Source organism: Carcharodon carcharias, chromosome 7, assembly GCF_017639515.1.
Source record: "Carcharodon carcharias isolate sCarCar2 chromosome 7, sCarCar2.pri, whole genome shotgun sequence".
Lineage (NCBI taxonomy): Eukaryota > Metazoa > Chordata > Chondrichthyes > Lamniformes > Lamnidae > Carcharodon > Carcharodon carcharias.
Window position 1 is genome coordinate 144,270,826 of NC_054473.1, and position 16,630 is coordinate 144,287,455.

At 42.2% G+C, this 16,630-nt stretch overlaps 1 protein-coding gene across 2 annotated transcripts in view; it reads left to right on the forward strand.

Annotated features, from left to right (window-relative positions):
* The window catches only part of si:ch211-212o1.2 (uncharacterized protein LOC492735 homolog), a 122,609-nt gene that overhangs the window by 94,351 nt on the left and 11,628 nt on the right, over positions 1-16,630 (forward strand). For both annotated transcript variants that reach the window (XM_041191769.1, XM_041191770.1), the window contains one exon: positions 3,257-3,401. In XM_041191769.1, the coding sequence (XP_041047703.1) occupies positions 3,257-3,401 (145 nt within the window). The remainder of the gene's footprint in view (positions 1-3,256; positions 3,402-16,630) is intronic.

The window sequence follows — 16,630 nt, forward strand, 5'->3', positions numbered from 1 at the left end:
TATGCAAATGTCACACAAATCCTCCAATTTTGTTCTGCTTCTGGTCCTACTGATCTCCCGAAGACTAGTCCAGTTCCAAAATTTCAACCTCCCCAAACTCTCACGTTCTTTAGAAAATTAACACCTCCCAAATCCATGCAAATATTGTTGCAATTCCATGTCTGAACCTGTCGAAACGGGTTTCTGCTCTGTCACGTCACTGAATCAGTCATAATCAAATCCACCAGTGACATCCTATGTGACTGTGGTGCACTATCCAACTTCTCCTTCTCAATCTGTCTGCAAGCTTTGACCACACCATCCTCTTTGAACATATCTCCTGTGTTGCCTAGTTGAGTGAGATTGTCCTCACCTGGTGCCACTCTTGCCTATCCAGTCATATCCAGGGAATCTCCTGCAGTGGCTTCTCTTCCAGCTCCTGCACTGTTTGCAAACTCTTGTGACCCTGATCCCATAAATTCTCCATTATTAAGACTACCAATATGAGTGTCTCCACCCATTGACTGCTGAAATTCTCATCCATGCTTTTCTTAGTTTTAGACTCAAATATTACAATATTCTTCTGGCCAGGTTCCCACCTTCCATTCTCTGGGCTGAATTTTCCCCCCATCAGGGGCGAAGTTGAAGGACGGGCACGCACAGGCGCACTTCCAATCGGTGCCCCTGATTGGGGGGGTGGGGTGCCATTTTACATTAGCAGGCCAATTAAGGCCCGCCCAGCATGACATCCGCACAGAAGCGCCATGCGCTTCCTTTGGGGTGGGGGGTGGGTGGGGGGGCAGAATCCCAAAATCAAGAATGCGCTCTTTTGCGCATGTGCATGAAAGAGTGCACTCATCTCCCTAAGGCTAAGTGCAGCCTCAGGGAGATTGGCTCAAAATGTAAAAAACCTAAAAATAGAAAAGTAAAATTTCCCTAACATGTCCCCTCATGTGCAATATCACATGAGTTGGGACATGTCCATAATTTTCACAAAAACTTTATTAAAATTTTTAAAACCTACATGAAACCTCACCCATCCGTGGATGGGGCTTCATGATTTTTCTAGTTCGCAATGGGGCTCCTGGCCTGCCCGTCAACCTTAAGGTTGGACAGGCAGGTCCTTTAATTACTTAATTGACCCTGTCAATGGCCTCAATTGCCATTGACAGCTGATTTTGCTGCGTCCCCGCCTACCTGAAAATTTAAATGGGGTGCGGTGATGTCAGGAGTTCTCCCCGATGTCACCGCACGTCATTTTATGCGTCAGCGAGCGGACCCCGCCCCTGCTCACCACCACGCAAAATCCTGCTCTCTGTAAACTTAAGCTCAAAGAGGAGGTACCCATATGCTATCTTTCATCATTCCTCATTCACCCTGTACTTGTTGAGCTACATTGGCTGCTAGTCAGTGAATGCAGTCATCTTGAAATTCTCATCCTCATGTTCAAATCCCTCCGTGTCTTCCCCTTCCATAGCTATAATCTCTAGCTCCTCAAGCTTCTGAAAGTTCACTATTCCATCCACTCTGACCTCTTGTACATGCATCGCCCCTCAATCCCTACCTTCCCACCACCATTAGGAGGCATGCCACCAGCTGACTAGGCCCTAAGCTCTGGAATGCTTGCCATAAAGCTCTCCACCTCTCTGCCGCTTAAGACGCTTCTTTAAAAAACAGAACTTTATAGCACAGAAAGAAAGCAGTTGTGCGAACAGACCTACGCTATTTATGCTCTGTACCTCCTTCCACCTTGCCTCACCTTGCCTTGTCAACTTACCTTTTTGACAAAACATCTCTGTTTGATGCCATGTCAATTTTTGTATGGTTACTCTCGTATGAAATGCTTTGCAACGTTTTACTATGTTATAGGTGCAATATAAATGCAAATTGTTGCTGAATCGCAAATGATAAAAAACATAACCACATGGCTGGGTGCAGTTTTACCTGATAGTACCAGCCTGTAGAAAACAACAGGGAGGATAGGACACAGTGGAGTGTGTTCCCAAACATGTGCAGGTAGTGAACTCTAATCAAGTCATCTTTAGGGCACTGTCGACTATGGCTCCTTCATGCCTGCAAATATATATGCTACTCTTTAAACATCCTCCTTTTAAAAGCCACTTCACTTGAGTCCTGGCATATCCTGACCCTCTGGTCAGCAATGATTTTGTCCAGATGTGTCAATAATAGCTGTCTTGTGTGCCACCTAATGCACTCTTCTCTGGCCTAATTCCTTGGGGACAGATGTCCCCATCGTAGATCAAAGTGCAGAGGTTTGGGTGTCCACCAGCTGCCACAGTGTTCACTCTTTGAATTTTATGGGCATATTTTGCCGCTGCAAAAAGAGTGCAAAAGGTAAGCATTTTCTTTTGTCCTATGCCATGCAAATAAAACTCTGGTCAGCATGCAGCTCATAACGTGTGCGATGATAAAGTGATGAGACATGCAATTGCATTGCAAGTGAGGTTTTTAGTGGGGTGGATGTGTGTAAGAATGGAAATGAAAGAACGTGGCTGGGTGATTGGTGGGGATGTGGGATGTCAAGGGCATTGTCCTTGCTCCAGAGGATTGATGGCAAGGCCTGTCTACTTCCTTCTGTTCCCCCTGTGCTGCTCTCCTTGAGGCCCTGCACATAGCTTCCTTCCTTTGCTTCACTTCATTTACTAATGTTTCCACAGTTGCAGGTGGCAGATCTGCTCCTGCACATCTGCCAGACATTACATTTTAAAGCCTTTGTTGCTTTATTGCATATCTGTTTTTGAGCCTACCTGCTCTTTAAGCTGCTGCCGGCCTTTATATGCTGCAGAAGCACAATCCCGGCAAGAAAGTTCTGAACTTGGCGTGTTCCTGGCACCTGAATTTTGCACCAGTATTTTAATTAGACTGACCCAGGGAATTATGATGGGGACAAGTTTAGCCCAGTCATCATGACTTTCACAACACTTGCTGAGCACAGACATTGTATCAATTGGAAGTATAATGCTTGGTGGTTGGGAGTGTTGGGTGGGGCCTCTCAGAACATTTTATTGCCCAGAGGTGTCACGTACATAATTGTAAAGTATTGTGTTTCATGTTACCCTAATTCATATTCACAAAAATTGCTTCCAAAAATAATTTATTATTGTGACCAGATTCCCTTTCCTTCTAAGCAGCCTATCTTTGGAACAATTGATTTAGATGCAGTGCAAATGTACATGTCACTCTTTGGTTAATGCATTTGTAATATATGCAGTAAAAGTCCAGCATTCTGATGAAGTTTTTTTTTGCTTGTTTACAGGCATTTATAAGACCTTTTCGAGAGCATCATATTGATCCAACTGCAATAACCAGGCATGACTTCATTGAGACTAATGGAGATAACTGTATGCTTACTGTTATTCCACTGGCCCACATGGCCTACAAGTTTATCACTAACAGTCCAGGTAAGATCATGTCATTATTTATTGTGATCCATCATTTAATTGAACAAAAATGTCTTCAACTTCATGAAAGTTGAAGTTTTGATTCCTGGAATTAGGATTAATAGAATCCCACTGGCCTAACTACAAGATATAAAAGTTGTAAGGAGCTTGTTAGCGCTGTAATTAGAAGACTTCTGGACCCAGGTTTAATCCTCACTTGTAGGAGAGGGTGAATTACTATGTCACTAACAGAGAGGTCACCCATTCAACTTTCTCTCTGCTGCTTCCCCCACTTCTGCTTGCTCACCATGCCAGATATTCCCAGGCCAGAGCTCTGTCTGTTGGCCGCTTTCTAGTTTCTCCACCAGTTACTCATTCGTCCCACATTGAAGACTTTTCCAAGTTTATCTTGCTCCCCTGAACTCATTTCCACTCAACTGCTGACCACCCAATATTCCCTTTCTGGCCCCCCATGCCAGTTGATTTTGTAAGGGGTTGCCACTTTTCCTTCACTGTTTCACTCACTTTTTAAAATTGCGATCATCAGTTCACATCTCAGAAAAATGCATCCTCATCCCCTCTGCCTTTGTTAACTACTGCCTCATCTCCAACCTACTTCCCTCTCCAAACCACTTGAAACTTTTGCAACCTTCCTGACCCATGCTCATCTCTTCCCATAGCAATCCTATTTGGGTTTCCATACCCTACCCCACACACAACACAGAAATGCCCTAAATCCAAAGACAATTGTGGATTTTTCTTTTAACTCTGTTCACTTTCCAGTGTCAGCAGGAGTAAGATCAGACAAAGTCTTCTAGCGATCAGTTTTATTAACAATAAAATACACTAAGTTTGTAGATAAAAGTGCATGTATGCTTAAATCAGGAGTACAACTCAAAACTCTAAATGGTTAATTTCTTCTGTTTTGGGGAACTTTGTTGACATCCTTCTTGGTATAGTTTCTAGTCCGTTTCCCAGTCTGTTTCCTCTTTTCACTTTAGAATTTCTGCATTTGTACCATACACACTGGAAAAAACAAGCTGCTCCTGCTTTCCCCCTCTCTTTCCCATGGTTCAGACATCTGATGTGATAGCTTCTGATGTTTACAAAAATTTCCCACAGACTTTCAAACCCTCTATAGGCTTTATCATTACAAAATTACATTGTCTCAGCTAACCTCCTAAGCAGTCTGAAGCAATAAAAACATTTGAGCTTAGTCAACTTTTCCTAGATTGTTGTCATGAACAGTCAAGTCTAACAATTCTGTGTTCCGTCCTTTGTTGAACCAAACTGTTTCTTTAGAAGGTGATAAATTCATGCTGTAAATTACCAAAATTCTTCAACATGAGCAACATTAGCAGTGATTGTGGCTCACTTTCCCTTCCCCCTGTTGCTTCAGCCTTTGACATGGTCAGTTACACCATCTATTGTCCATCTTGATGGAACTGCCACCCCCAGGACCCGAATGTTGAAGCCAAAAAAATGCAAAAATTGATCAGTATTTCTTCACTTGTAAAAACATGCCTACGCGAATAATTGCTTTGTTGAAATCTGAATGATGGTAAAGATGGTAAATATTGCAATGCGAGTTGAGCAAACATGGAACTTGCTGACAAGAAAAGCCAAAAACCAAGGACAGATTATATGTAGAGAGGGAATGAGAGTGTCAACAGGTAGGAAGGAAGTTGACGATGCTCACTTGAACATTGATATGTTGTCTGTTGGTATAGCAGACTGGAGTCCTGCTTTAGTGACAACAGTTTGCAGAAGTAAAACAGCACATCTGTTGCTTAGGGGACTTGAGAAACATTGCACTTTACTGAGACCTCATCACTCACTGGAAAATCTCATAACAGTGTCACTCAGTGAAAAAGCATGAGCTGCCTTTGTGGTTTCGTGTATTACAATCATTTACATTAAAATCAGATTAAAACTTTGCTCGAGGTTAATGTTTCAACCTCTGACCAAACTGGTTAAGATTTTGCTGAAACTCCTCTTCCCATTAAAGCTTGCTGATTATTAAGAGAAAATGGGAATGCGGAGAATGAGGCCCTGGGACCGCCCGGCATCTTCCCTCCAACATTCAAACGTGGTCTGTTTTCCAATCCAGTTTCTGGTGTCTCTGCACTGGACACGGATGTCTAGAGCGAGAGCCAAGGAATGATTTTGAAGATGGGACTATGCAGCAGCTGATAGGATGTAGCCCAGAGCAGTGCCAGGCGAATCTGTCTCTATTTATTTTCTGTCATTGGCATTAATGAGGTAAGAAGCTAGCCGTAAGTATGTGTGTGGACTACAATTCCTCCAGCATGGTGGGCTGGTACTTTTAAAACCACCTCATAGCCATACCAAAATTTAAAGATGTGCAATTATGTAGCAACCACCAGAAGTCCCAAAGCTTTTGAAGTGGGGAATGCCACAGCCAGTTTGCACCTAGTAAGCTTCCACAAACAATGTAATAATGACCAGAATTTGTTTGGTATGATGTTGATTGAGGGATAAATATTGGCCAGGACACAAAGGGTTACTCGCCTGCTCTTCTTCAAAATAGCCCCATGGGATCTTATTCATCCAAAGGTCTGACAGGTCAGCATTTCCGTGGGGTGTCTGTCTGGACGGGAGTGGGACTTGAACTCACAACCGTCTGACTCCGAGGCTAGACTGCTAGCACCGGAGTCACTACTGACGCCTTTAACCTGTAGCCCTGGCTATTCATATAAAGAACCAGTGAGTGAGCTCCTTACTTGCATTGGCGATCATGGGCTGAGGGGAGCAGACGGATTTCACTGTTGTTGGTTAAAGCGAGTTAGCTCACTGTGTGCCCCTAGCTAGGCTTGTTAGTCAGTGGCATGCCTTGCATCAGAGAGAGTGTGTATATGGAAGGAGAGGGGGAAATATAATTGCTGCAGCAATCTGGTTGGAAAAGGAGCAATTCTTAGCTCTCTGTTAATATAATTTCTGAGCATTTCAATCCCTTCAAATTCCTTTTCTAAGGATTGCTTTCCTGGTGGAATAGCGGAATCTTACTATTCACATTGTGAAGATTTGACAGAGACTGAAACAGACCCGCTTTGTGAAATGATCATTTGTCAGTGAAGTGAGTGAATCTGAAAGGTGTTTTCTTCAGGTATGTTTTTGTAGCTGATCAGAGGCAGAGATATTGCTGAGACCACCCTGGGTGCTCGTTGATCCCACCACACATGAGACTCGGTCCCAAAAATAACTCATTTACTCGGCGCTTCCCTTTTTAACTTTGTGAATGCAGCATCAGTTCACGCACCCAGTTTGAATGTTTTGAAACTTATTCATTTTGGGGGCCCCCCTGTTGTTTGGGGGCCCCATGCCATGGCATGGTGTGTTTCATTGTCAATCCGCTCCTGCTCAGCGCCATGCTCTGGAATAGGTTGGGGCTTCGAATCCTACTGCACAGGCTTGAGCACACAATATAGGCTAACACCTTAGTGCAGTACTCAGAGTGTGCATGTGCCCATGTCGGGGTGTGTGCACGTGCATTTTTGATCGGTGCTGACTACACATTGGTGCAATGATTTACTATGAGCTGGTACGGCTTGAAGAAGCATATAAAACTGGGTAATTGTTGAGATAAACTTCTAAATGTATTTTATGGACTATTTGATTGCATTATACTTACAAGAGGAGCGCAATGATCCCATAGGGTTTATGGCATAATTGTGCTTATGTTTTCATTGAGAAAGCTGTGGATTTTAGTGTGTTCTTGGATATCTGGCATTCTATTGGGTCAAGGAATGAGGGATCATAGAAATGTAGGAACATAGGAACAGGAGTAGGCCATTCAGCCGGTGGAGCCTGCACCATCATTTAATTAGGTCATGGCTGATTTCCTACCTCAATGCCACTTTCCTGTGCTATCTCCATATCTCTTGATGTCATGAGTCTCCAGAAATCTATCGATTTCTGACTCAAACATGCTCAATGATTGAGTTTCCACATCCCTCTGGGATAGAGAATTCAAAGATTCACCATCCCCTGAGTGAAGAAATTCCTCCTCATCATCTCAGTCTTAAACGGCCTACCTGTTATCCTGAAATTATGTCCTCTGGTTTTGGTCTCACCAGCCAGGGGAAGCATCTACATCCAGCCTGTCACGCCCTGTAAGTATTTTGTAAGTTTCAATGAGGTCACCCCTCATTCTTTGAAATTCTAGGGTATTCAGATCCAGTCCCCTCAATTCCACCTCATACAACAATCCTGTTATCCCAGGGATAAATCTGGTGAACCTCTGTTGCACTCCCTCCATGACAGGTATATCCTGGATAAGGAGACCAATGCTCCAGGTGAGAGGTCCTCTCCAGGTGCGGGGGGTGTGAAGTAATCAAATCTAGTTTTCACATTATTGGAGATGTACTGCTTCCTTTGAGCCAATTGGCAACTTTGCTGTGATCAGTGGAGGTGTCAACCAAGTGACAGGAGGTGAGCACCCAGAGAAGTTAGCACTGATCATGTTAGCTTGGAAAGCTGCTGTTTTCCTTTGAGTTAGTGTTGCAGAGTTAGCATAAGTGGACCCAGTTCAGGTTCGGCAGCTGGACGTAAGGGGATGTGTGTTAGATTGGTTGAAGCCAGCTGGTCTGCACTGATAATTTTGGGTGGTGCACTAGTGATTGTGTACTCCACCACTTGAGCATATCACTTTTTCTCCTATGTTCCTGGCACTGGACATAGGATTGAACTTCAAGTGTTAAGGTTGGGCTCTGCATGGATTGAGTGGCTGGGGATTTTGGGGAAGTGCAATCCCTTGACATTGCGGTTTTTCTTTGTTAAAGGGACTATTTCCCCTTGTGAAAGAAAGCTGTTTTGGAAGCACTGGGTAGAGAAGCTGTAGGTGTTTTATTTTCACCTTGTCCTCGTTCTTTGGGACAATAAATTTACAGATATTGATGCTGGGGTCCAGAGTCTCCTAATTGGGCAGCTGGCCAAATCATGACTTCACCAGAAGCCCAGATAAACTTTAACCCTGGGCCACTTAAAAGGTCAGAATTCATTTGTGAAGCTTTGTACCAGATGTAGCTGTATTTTCGACCACTATCCTAATATGGTACGTAACACTTGGCAACAGCTGTGGTGCTCATAATAGTTTCGCTACTAAAACATCTAAAAATTCTGATGTTGCCAAAAAAAACTACACAGTAATCGTAGCACCAGGAAAATACACTGCTATCTCTGGGCCAGAGTCTCAACTGGGAGTGCCTGCATTTTTGGATAAGAGTCCGCTTGCTTTCAAAATCATGAGAAAGAATTAAGCCGCAACTAATAGTCAAGGGTGCCTGGTTGTCAACAAGATGAGGGCTGCTATTTTATACCATTGCTTTAGAAGCTGCGGCAGATGTGCCTTATTAAAACAATCTTAATTAATTTCCCCTCTTAGCCAAGCCTTTGCTTTGGAATCTATATTTTAAAGCAAACTTACCATGTCCTAAGTTCCAAGAATTTTTGTTTCCACTAATATTTTGATTCTTAAAATCACTGATATTTTAAAGGAAACTTACTGAGCAATCATTAGGATATTTGGAAGAAAGTACTTTTTTTTTTTGTTTCAAAATACCAAAACTTACATCAAGAATATGAGATGGTTCAACCGTAGTTATCATTATCACTTTTAAGAGGCAGCCTTCTTTGGAATTGCAGGATTGAGAGATATCCCTACAAGATAGGAAAGTTGATGTGTAGAATTTAGACTACGCATTGCCTTTAAGTTATAAGTAAGACACTCAAAAATTAAACAAATTGAGTGATGCACCTCATATTGTGAAATGTAGTTTTTGTTCTCATTTCTTTTTGAAGACATTGCATCATTTCCACAGGAATGCTGGCGGCATTCAGCTCTCTTACAGTCTCTATGCTGGCTCTGTGTTGTCAGGCTGCTTTCCTGGTATCCAGTCCTGGCTGAGCTGCAATTTCCTCCATTTAACATTAGGAAGACCAAAGCGGTTAGCTTTACTTTATACCATCCACACACACTGCTACTGATACAATCGCCTTCCTAGCCTATGCTGAACCAGACTGTTTGCAATTTTGGTGCCCTTTTTGACGCTGAGCTGGTTTTCTAACCCCATATACACTCTATCACAAAGGCCTATTTCCACTTCTATAACATCCCCTTCCTTCACACTTACTTCAGCCAGTTTTCCTCTGAAACCCTCATCGTTGTCACCTCTAGACCCTATATTGGTTCCAGATTCCTCAACATCCCAAATTCGCAATTGTTATCCTGATCTTTAAATTCATTCTTGACCTTGCCAATGAGACCCACAGTCTTCGAGAACTCACCGTTTCACCAGTTCCTTCATTGGACCTTAGGTGGCCTTCAGCCGTCTAGTCTCTGCATTGTGAAGTTGCTTCCCTTTCCCCTTTAAATCATTCCTTAAATCATGCCACTTTGACCAATCTTTTTGCCACGCCTCCTAATATCTTCCCCTTTAGCTCAGTATGGTATTGTCATTTTAGTGACGCACCTTGGGGTTTTTTCTGTGTTAAAGGCATAGTGTAAATGCTGTTATTGATGTGGTGATCCAGGTGAAGCTTGTCTAGACCACCTGACATCCTTTGGTGATGAAGCCTGAGTTTGACCAGCACCAGATTTGAAGCTCCTGACTGTTCTTCCTCTTAATGCCATCTCCAGTGAAGTAAAACATAGAGGAATAAAACACAGTGAAGGAAAACATTTTGCTAAAGCCCCATTTTGAAACATGTGAGAAAAGGGTTTAAACTTCATTTAAATAAACAATGGAATACCAAACTACATGCTTTCGTCAGTAAATATGGAGAATCTCAGATTCCATTTTATTTAATTTTATTCCTCTGCATCCATGTTAATTTATAGTGTTGAGTAGCTGGGGTTCCCTGCATCACCATCTGCTTGAAAGAAAAGGCAAAGAGAGACATAAAAGCCATTCACAAATCATTCCAAATACTCAGTGGGGGTTATCATACTGCCGTCATTGCAGTGATACTCTCAACCCATCCAAATGCTCAACAGGAGGACCATCATGCTGCTATCATTCCAGATTGTTTGTGCTCACAGCCATTCCAGATTGTTTGTAAAACCTTTCATTTATATGTAATCAGACTTCAAACAAGCAATGCTATATTTTTGCTGGCTGTGAGTGTGGATGATCCTGAACAATTCTGATCCTGTTCCAAATCTACTTGGAGTAATGTAGACAATTATGCAGCCTATGAACAGTGAGCTCAGTTGAAGTGGTCTGATTTTCAAAACCATGCAGTATGCGTATCAACATGAGTCACTACAATACGACGAGATAGCATCACCTCTCTCAGAATTTTCTTCCAGTTTACCTTATCTCACCTTTTTTCAAATTAATTTTATTATCATTCCATTAATTGCCCTGTTTCTGCTTTTCATCTTTAAATATTATTGATCCTCTTTTCTTACATGTATATTTCCTTTTATTGTATCGGTAAAAGCTGCACTTGGTTTCTTCACGCTAGAATGTCTCCACCAGAGAATACAATGAGATTCAAAAATAGTTTTCACCCACGTATGACCATCATGGGAAGGGAGGATCATGGATACAGGACCAATCAATGTTAAACAAAGAGCATCCCTTACTTAAACATAACGAGCATAACAAATACTTGCACCCAAAAGAGAGAGCTTTCTTCCACCAGTGACTTTGGGTGGTTACATGGTTACTATCACCAGGAATGGATGCAGTAGTAATAGACGAACGCACTCAACTAACAGAGTCTCTAAGCAGATTCCGTGAATACCACATACATCTTTTGTAACGATGAGAGCTTGGTGTGGAAAAAGAATTAGTGATCACTTGCTATGGAGCCATTTCTTGCTGTCTGAGTGGAGCAGTCCTTTTTTAGCAACTCCACTGTTTTTTGAATGTTCATTTCTCAGGGTATCTATCTGTTGTAAAAAGGCACTTCAGCCCTTTATGAAAGGGAAAATTGAGAGAGACCCAGAAGGTTTGTTTTGTATAGATCCACACAGCAGTATGGGAAAGAAACCACTTTTGCAGCTGGCTAGTGGTTTTATCACTGCAGTGTTAGCAAGAACTGGTTCACATCACATCAGAAAAAATCAGAACCAATTTTATATTCCTTAGATAACCAGATTGTACTGAAGACAAGCTCTCCTGTTTCTGGATCACAATAGAAATTGACATTTTTAATTGAAAACTCTTCACATGAATATATAAATACCACAAAAATGTGTGGCAGAAAGTAGACCTCAGCTAAAAAAAAATCCTGGAAGAACAATTCGTTCTTTCCTCCACAATAAATCAGCACTCCACCCCAGCCCCAACTTTAGATCTTTGACAGAGTTGATCGTGTCATTCTCCTGAACAGTGGTCTATGGTTCTTCACCATGGTGTTGGACTCTCATCGTTCGTTTGGTCCCAATGTAGCTGCAATCTCCTGCAATAACTTTTCCTCCAGGACTTTTTATGGTCAACCCCAGTGTGCCCTCAGCTTTCATTCATGGCCTTTTCTAACACTCTTCAGTATGTTGTCCTTCAATTAAAAAGCGTGGGATCAGATTTCATATGCATGGCAATGGTACATAGCTCTGCCTTTTCACTACTACCCCATTGATTCTCCATGTATTACTGTCTGCCAGGCTGCCATCCAGCGTTTAGTCATGAATTAACCAGAACTTCTGCAGTTCAGTATTGGAAAGATTGAAGACGTCTTGTTTGTTTAACTGCACTAGACATTATGCAGTCAATTCTCGATCTCATCGCCCTCTCAGGATACCTGCTGAAGCTCAGCTCCACAGTTTGCAATGTCTGTGTTTATTTGTCCCTGAGCTAAACTCCAAACTTCAAATCCACTACATCAGTAAGAGTCTGTACTTGCACCTCCAAAACATCTTCCATCTCTGCCCCTACCTCACCCTAGCTGTTACTGAAAAACTCATTCATGCCGTTGTCAATTCCAGGATTAATTTTTCAAATGCCTCCCTCACTGTTCTAGCTTCATAAAGTCCCACTTATCCAAAGCTCTACTGTTTGCATCTTAACTCAATTACCTATCGGCACAATTCTTGCCAAACTCAACTGGCTTCCCATTCTCTGCAGACCAGTTTCAGTTTGCTCACCCTTCTCTTCAAACCCCTCCCCTGCCTTGCACCATCCTGCCATTTCAGCATTCTGCAGCTCCCTGTCCCTGCTCATGCTCTCCTTTCGTTCAGCTCTGGCCTGCTGCTCACTATTTTGTTTTATCCTCTGTGACAGAGATTTCGGTCATCTTACCTCTACATTGTGGGGTTCACTTTCAAAAGCTTCCATAAAATTTCCCTCTTCTATGGCACCTTTAGTCATCAAGCCCCTTATTCTTGAATCTGATGCCTAATGACCCTTGAATGCTTTGCCTTATTAAAGGCTCTATATAAATGTAAGTTGCCTTAACTACTTGTGTTTAAATGGACTTTATTCAGTACATCCTTCCATGATGGGCTGTTAGAAACTGCTATTTTGTCCATCTTCAAACAAATAGATAGTAAAACATTTGGTTACCTGTATTTTCACATAAACTTTTCTCTGTCTAATTGATGCGTGTCTGAAATAACATGTTTAATGCACAACTTTTCTTCAAAAGACCCTGCGCTGGAAGTTGGAATTGAGTGAAATAGGGACTTTAACCTGCATTTCCCACTCATTGATATTGTGTGTTGGTATTCCAACATGGGATGTTATTGCACTGCATCCTGATACCACAAACGTAAGTCAAAGTGTATGAAACAGTGGAAAAACAATCTAGTAAACTGCAGATCACATAGGAAAGTAACCTTATCTTTATAGACGTGACAGAATGACAAAGGGCGTTTGTCGTAATATGGGTTGGCATTAGTCTAGTTTGTTTGTTTGACATATGCAAATTGGATCCATGGAGATGGGCCTTATTAGAGATTGGCACTGATTCAGCTTGTTTATTCAGTAGAAAGAATCAGTGTAAACTGGAGCATGGAAATGAACTGGCACTGGTCTCGTTTGTTTATTTGTTTGAAACACATATTGTAAGATGGGCCTTCTCACAAATTTTGTTTATTTGAGAGACATAGACACACGCTTGTGTTATTGTGTTAGAGAACCAAGTGCCAGTGCACAGATCCTGTGCATCTGGCGGCAGCCCCAAAATGAACTTGTTGAATTCATCAAGGCTATTCCTTTAACTAGCTCTTTCCTCAACCTCACAGGTCTCAAAAAATCTGCAGCAGTGACTTCAGGGTTGCTGCAGGCTGCCTAAGACCCCATGCTTTGGGAGCTGGCAGCACCATACGTGACATACCAGCAATATAAAAGCAGCTAGAATGTAAGCCACCCCTGCAGGGATGGCCTTACTAACAATAGCTGCTTGTTTTATTATTCTAATGCATTTCAAGTATTAAAAAGAATCCAAGGCATGCAGTTTTTAAAGTATGAATTTTATACTTTGTATTTATCAAATGCTGTCTTACTCCTCTTAAAGAAGAACCAAGCTGTTTAATTTTGAAAGGTTATTTGATTTGCCATTGTTCTCCTCTACAGTACACAGTGTGTCATTGAACCTTTTTGTCCTCCCTGCAGAAGTCCATTTAAATAGCAGTCCTTTGGTGAAAGCATCTCCCACTGAAGGGAATGGGTAGTGGTAATGAAGCTGGCACTTCTATCAGCATACTGTGTTCAGAGAGGTTGCTGTGGAAATACTGGACTTGCACAATCAGATCAGCTGAGTAACAGCAGTTCAAATAGACTCATTGTGCCAGCAGATGATGTCAGCTGCTCTGATAGTTTGATGTGAGCGGCTGCCTGTGAATTGCAAGCAATGTGTAATATTTCCCATTTCATTTTTAAATAATACCTGAATGATTCAAAATAATCTACTCCTGCTCAGTTGCACCCTTAACCACTTTCTAACAGTCTTCCTTGCAGTTCAGAATGACATGTGAGAGCGTATCGAATAATGTGGTTCAGGTCACACAGGAAAATTGGGGTGAGTTCTGGTGCCATTTCCTGTAAGGAGCATGGGGTCATATCCATTGGCCCATCAGCAACCAACAGGGGATGCATTCTCAATCAGATGTCCAGCTGCTAAGGCCTTTTTCCCAGGAGACAAGCATCCAGATGGTGTTGTTTGAATTCTGTTCCCCAGGGATAATCCCGTATGTGCTTGGAAAACTGATTCACCACATGTTCTTCCTCCTCTCTAGTTTTAAATGGACTTTTGATCTGACCCCCTCCTGTCTCCCACTACTCTTTGCAGGAAACATTATCAGGACCCCCCAGTAAGCAAAGCCTATGTAAAAAGTCGGGACTGTTTTGCCTGCAGAGTTATGGAATTCTTTTATCTAGCCCCCAGATGGGAAAGTGGATATAATATAGGTGGTCTTGTTCCTTCATCTTTCTGTGCTGACATTACAAAATTGAAACGGCTCACAGACTTCTGTTGAATTTTACAGCTACATCCCCCAGAGGATAAACTTTACTTTCAGAGCCAGGCCTACTTTTAAAAATTAAGAGCAGCAGCATCTTCAGTAATCTGCAAACTAACTAACTACCAAGGGGGAGCTTTGAATTACATGGTGTATGTTCTTTGCACGCAATAATTTGATGCTTTTTCAGTTGAGGGCCAACAACTCAGCAGGCATCAGACTCCTCTTCCAGCTTCGGAGAAGTGTTTGAAATTCTGGATAGGGTGGATAACCACAGAGGCTTCATCCCTTCCAAATTCCTCCTGTTTGGTCATTCCAAAGCATTCAAATAATCTATGAGAACTCCTGCTGAAAAAATCTACTGCTCCTGAAAGGAGAGTGGGTCAGCAGGTTGTACAAAGTAAAAGCTATAGTTGCCTGATGATATTTTGGTCAGGATTCTTTGAATCTTGGAGAGAAAGAGTTTAGTAGATTTATTTTTTTCCAAATTGGCATAAAAACACACCTGCATTTTGCTGAATCTTTTGGAACACACACAACCTAGTGCGTTCGTGACAATTTTAGTCAGATTTTAACTGGCATGTGCGTGTGTTAAGCCAAATGGTTTGTCAACTAAAATTCAGATGATGCTCCTAATTTGGTAACTGTTCATTGTATTAACTTCTGGGCACTTAAGACACCTCCGATTGTGTAAGTGCTTCAATTTGTTTTAAAATCACATGCTGCCCCATTTTAATTTAATTTTGGGTGCGAACTCAAAGTCAGCCCCATTAAAGTCAACACACTGAGGTCATTTTCACTTCCACTTGGGGAAGACATCACCTAACCTTCATATTCCCATGGGTATCAGTGGATATAAAAATTGGGCAGGTTTTATGCCCGGTGGGCAATCAACTTGCCAAGTTTACTGCCTAAGTATTGAAGGTGAAAAGTAGCCCCATTGATTTTAAAAGTACTTAAAGCTGGTTTCCTGGTGATGATTGTGAAGATGGCTTTTGGCAGTGACCAGGAGGGGTCATAGCATTTGTGGTCGAGTTACAGGGCAGGAGTGCAGCAACAGAGGAGGGTGAATTTATTGAAACCTATAAGTCACTGCTGGGCAAACCCTGTAAGTAGTCTCACCTGCTGTGATTGGATGCTGTCACCCTGAGCACCAGGGTGCTTCTACTTCCCAACACACTGCTGGCATATCTCAGTGCTACCCCTCACTCCCCCTCCCTGACTATGATTTTCTTAACATTGCTGATCCACCGAACACCCACCACTCTCGTTCCAGTACTTCTGCAATCCATCACGTTATTCTACTGCTGCCATTCCCATGTCCCTCCCTTCCAGTGTTTCCACAACCCAGGGTTTTCTCAATGCCTCCAAACGCATCTATTGCCCACAACTCTTAATTTCCCCCATGGTTTTTACTGATCCTAGCATTCCAATGCTATGTGACCTCGACTTATGCCTTAAAACTGTAGGAACACTATCTCAACACTAGTGACACCACCACTGTTACGTACAATATTTGACATCTTTCCCCGATCTTTTTGGAACATTTCCCCTACTGGTTTCCTCTGTTCCATTTTGTTGAAAAAAGGGTTCAATCTACTGTATATCACAGCATATAAGTAGACCTGGTGTATAAGTTGATCCCATTTTCCTTCCCCAAAAATCATGTTTTTGCATATGCTCAACATATAGGTCCACCCCCTTCTTCAGCCATGACCCGTGATATTTGCATTAGTAGTCAGCCTCAATTTTTCGCCCCACAAACGCATGTTTTACTTACCTGTACTTTGTAACTGGGCATAAAAGATCAAGCAGGCAATACAGG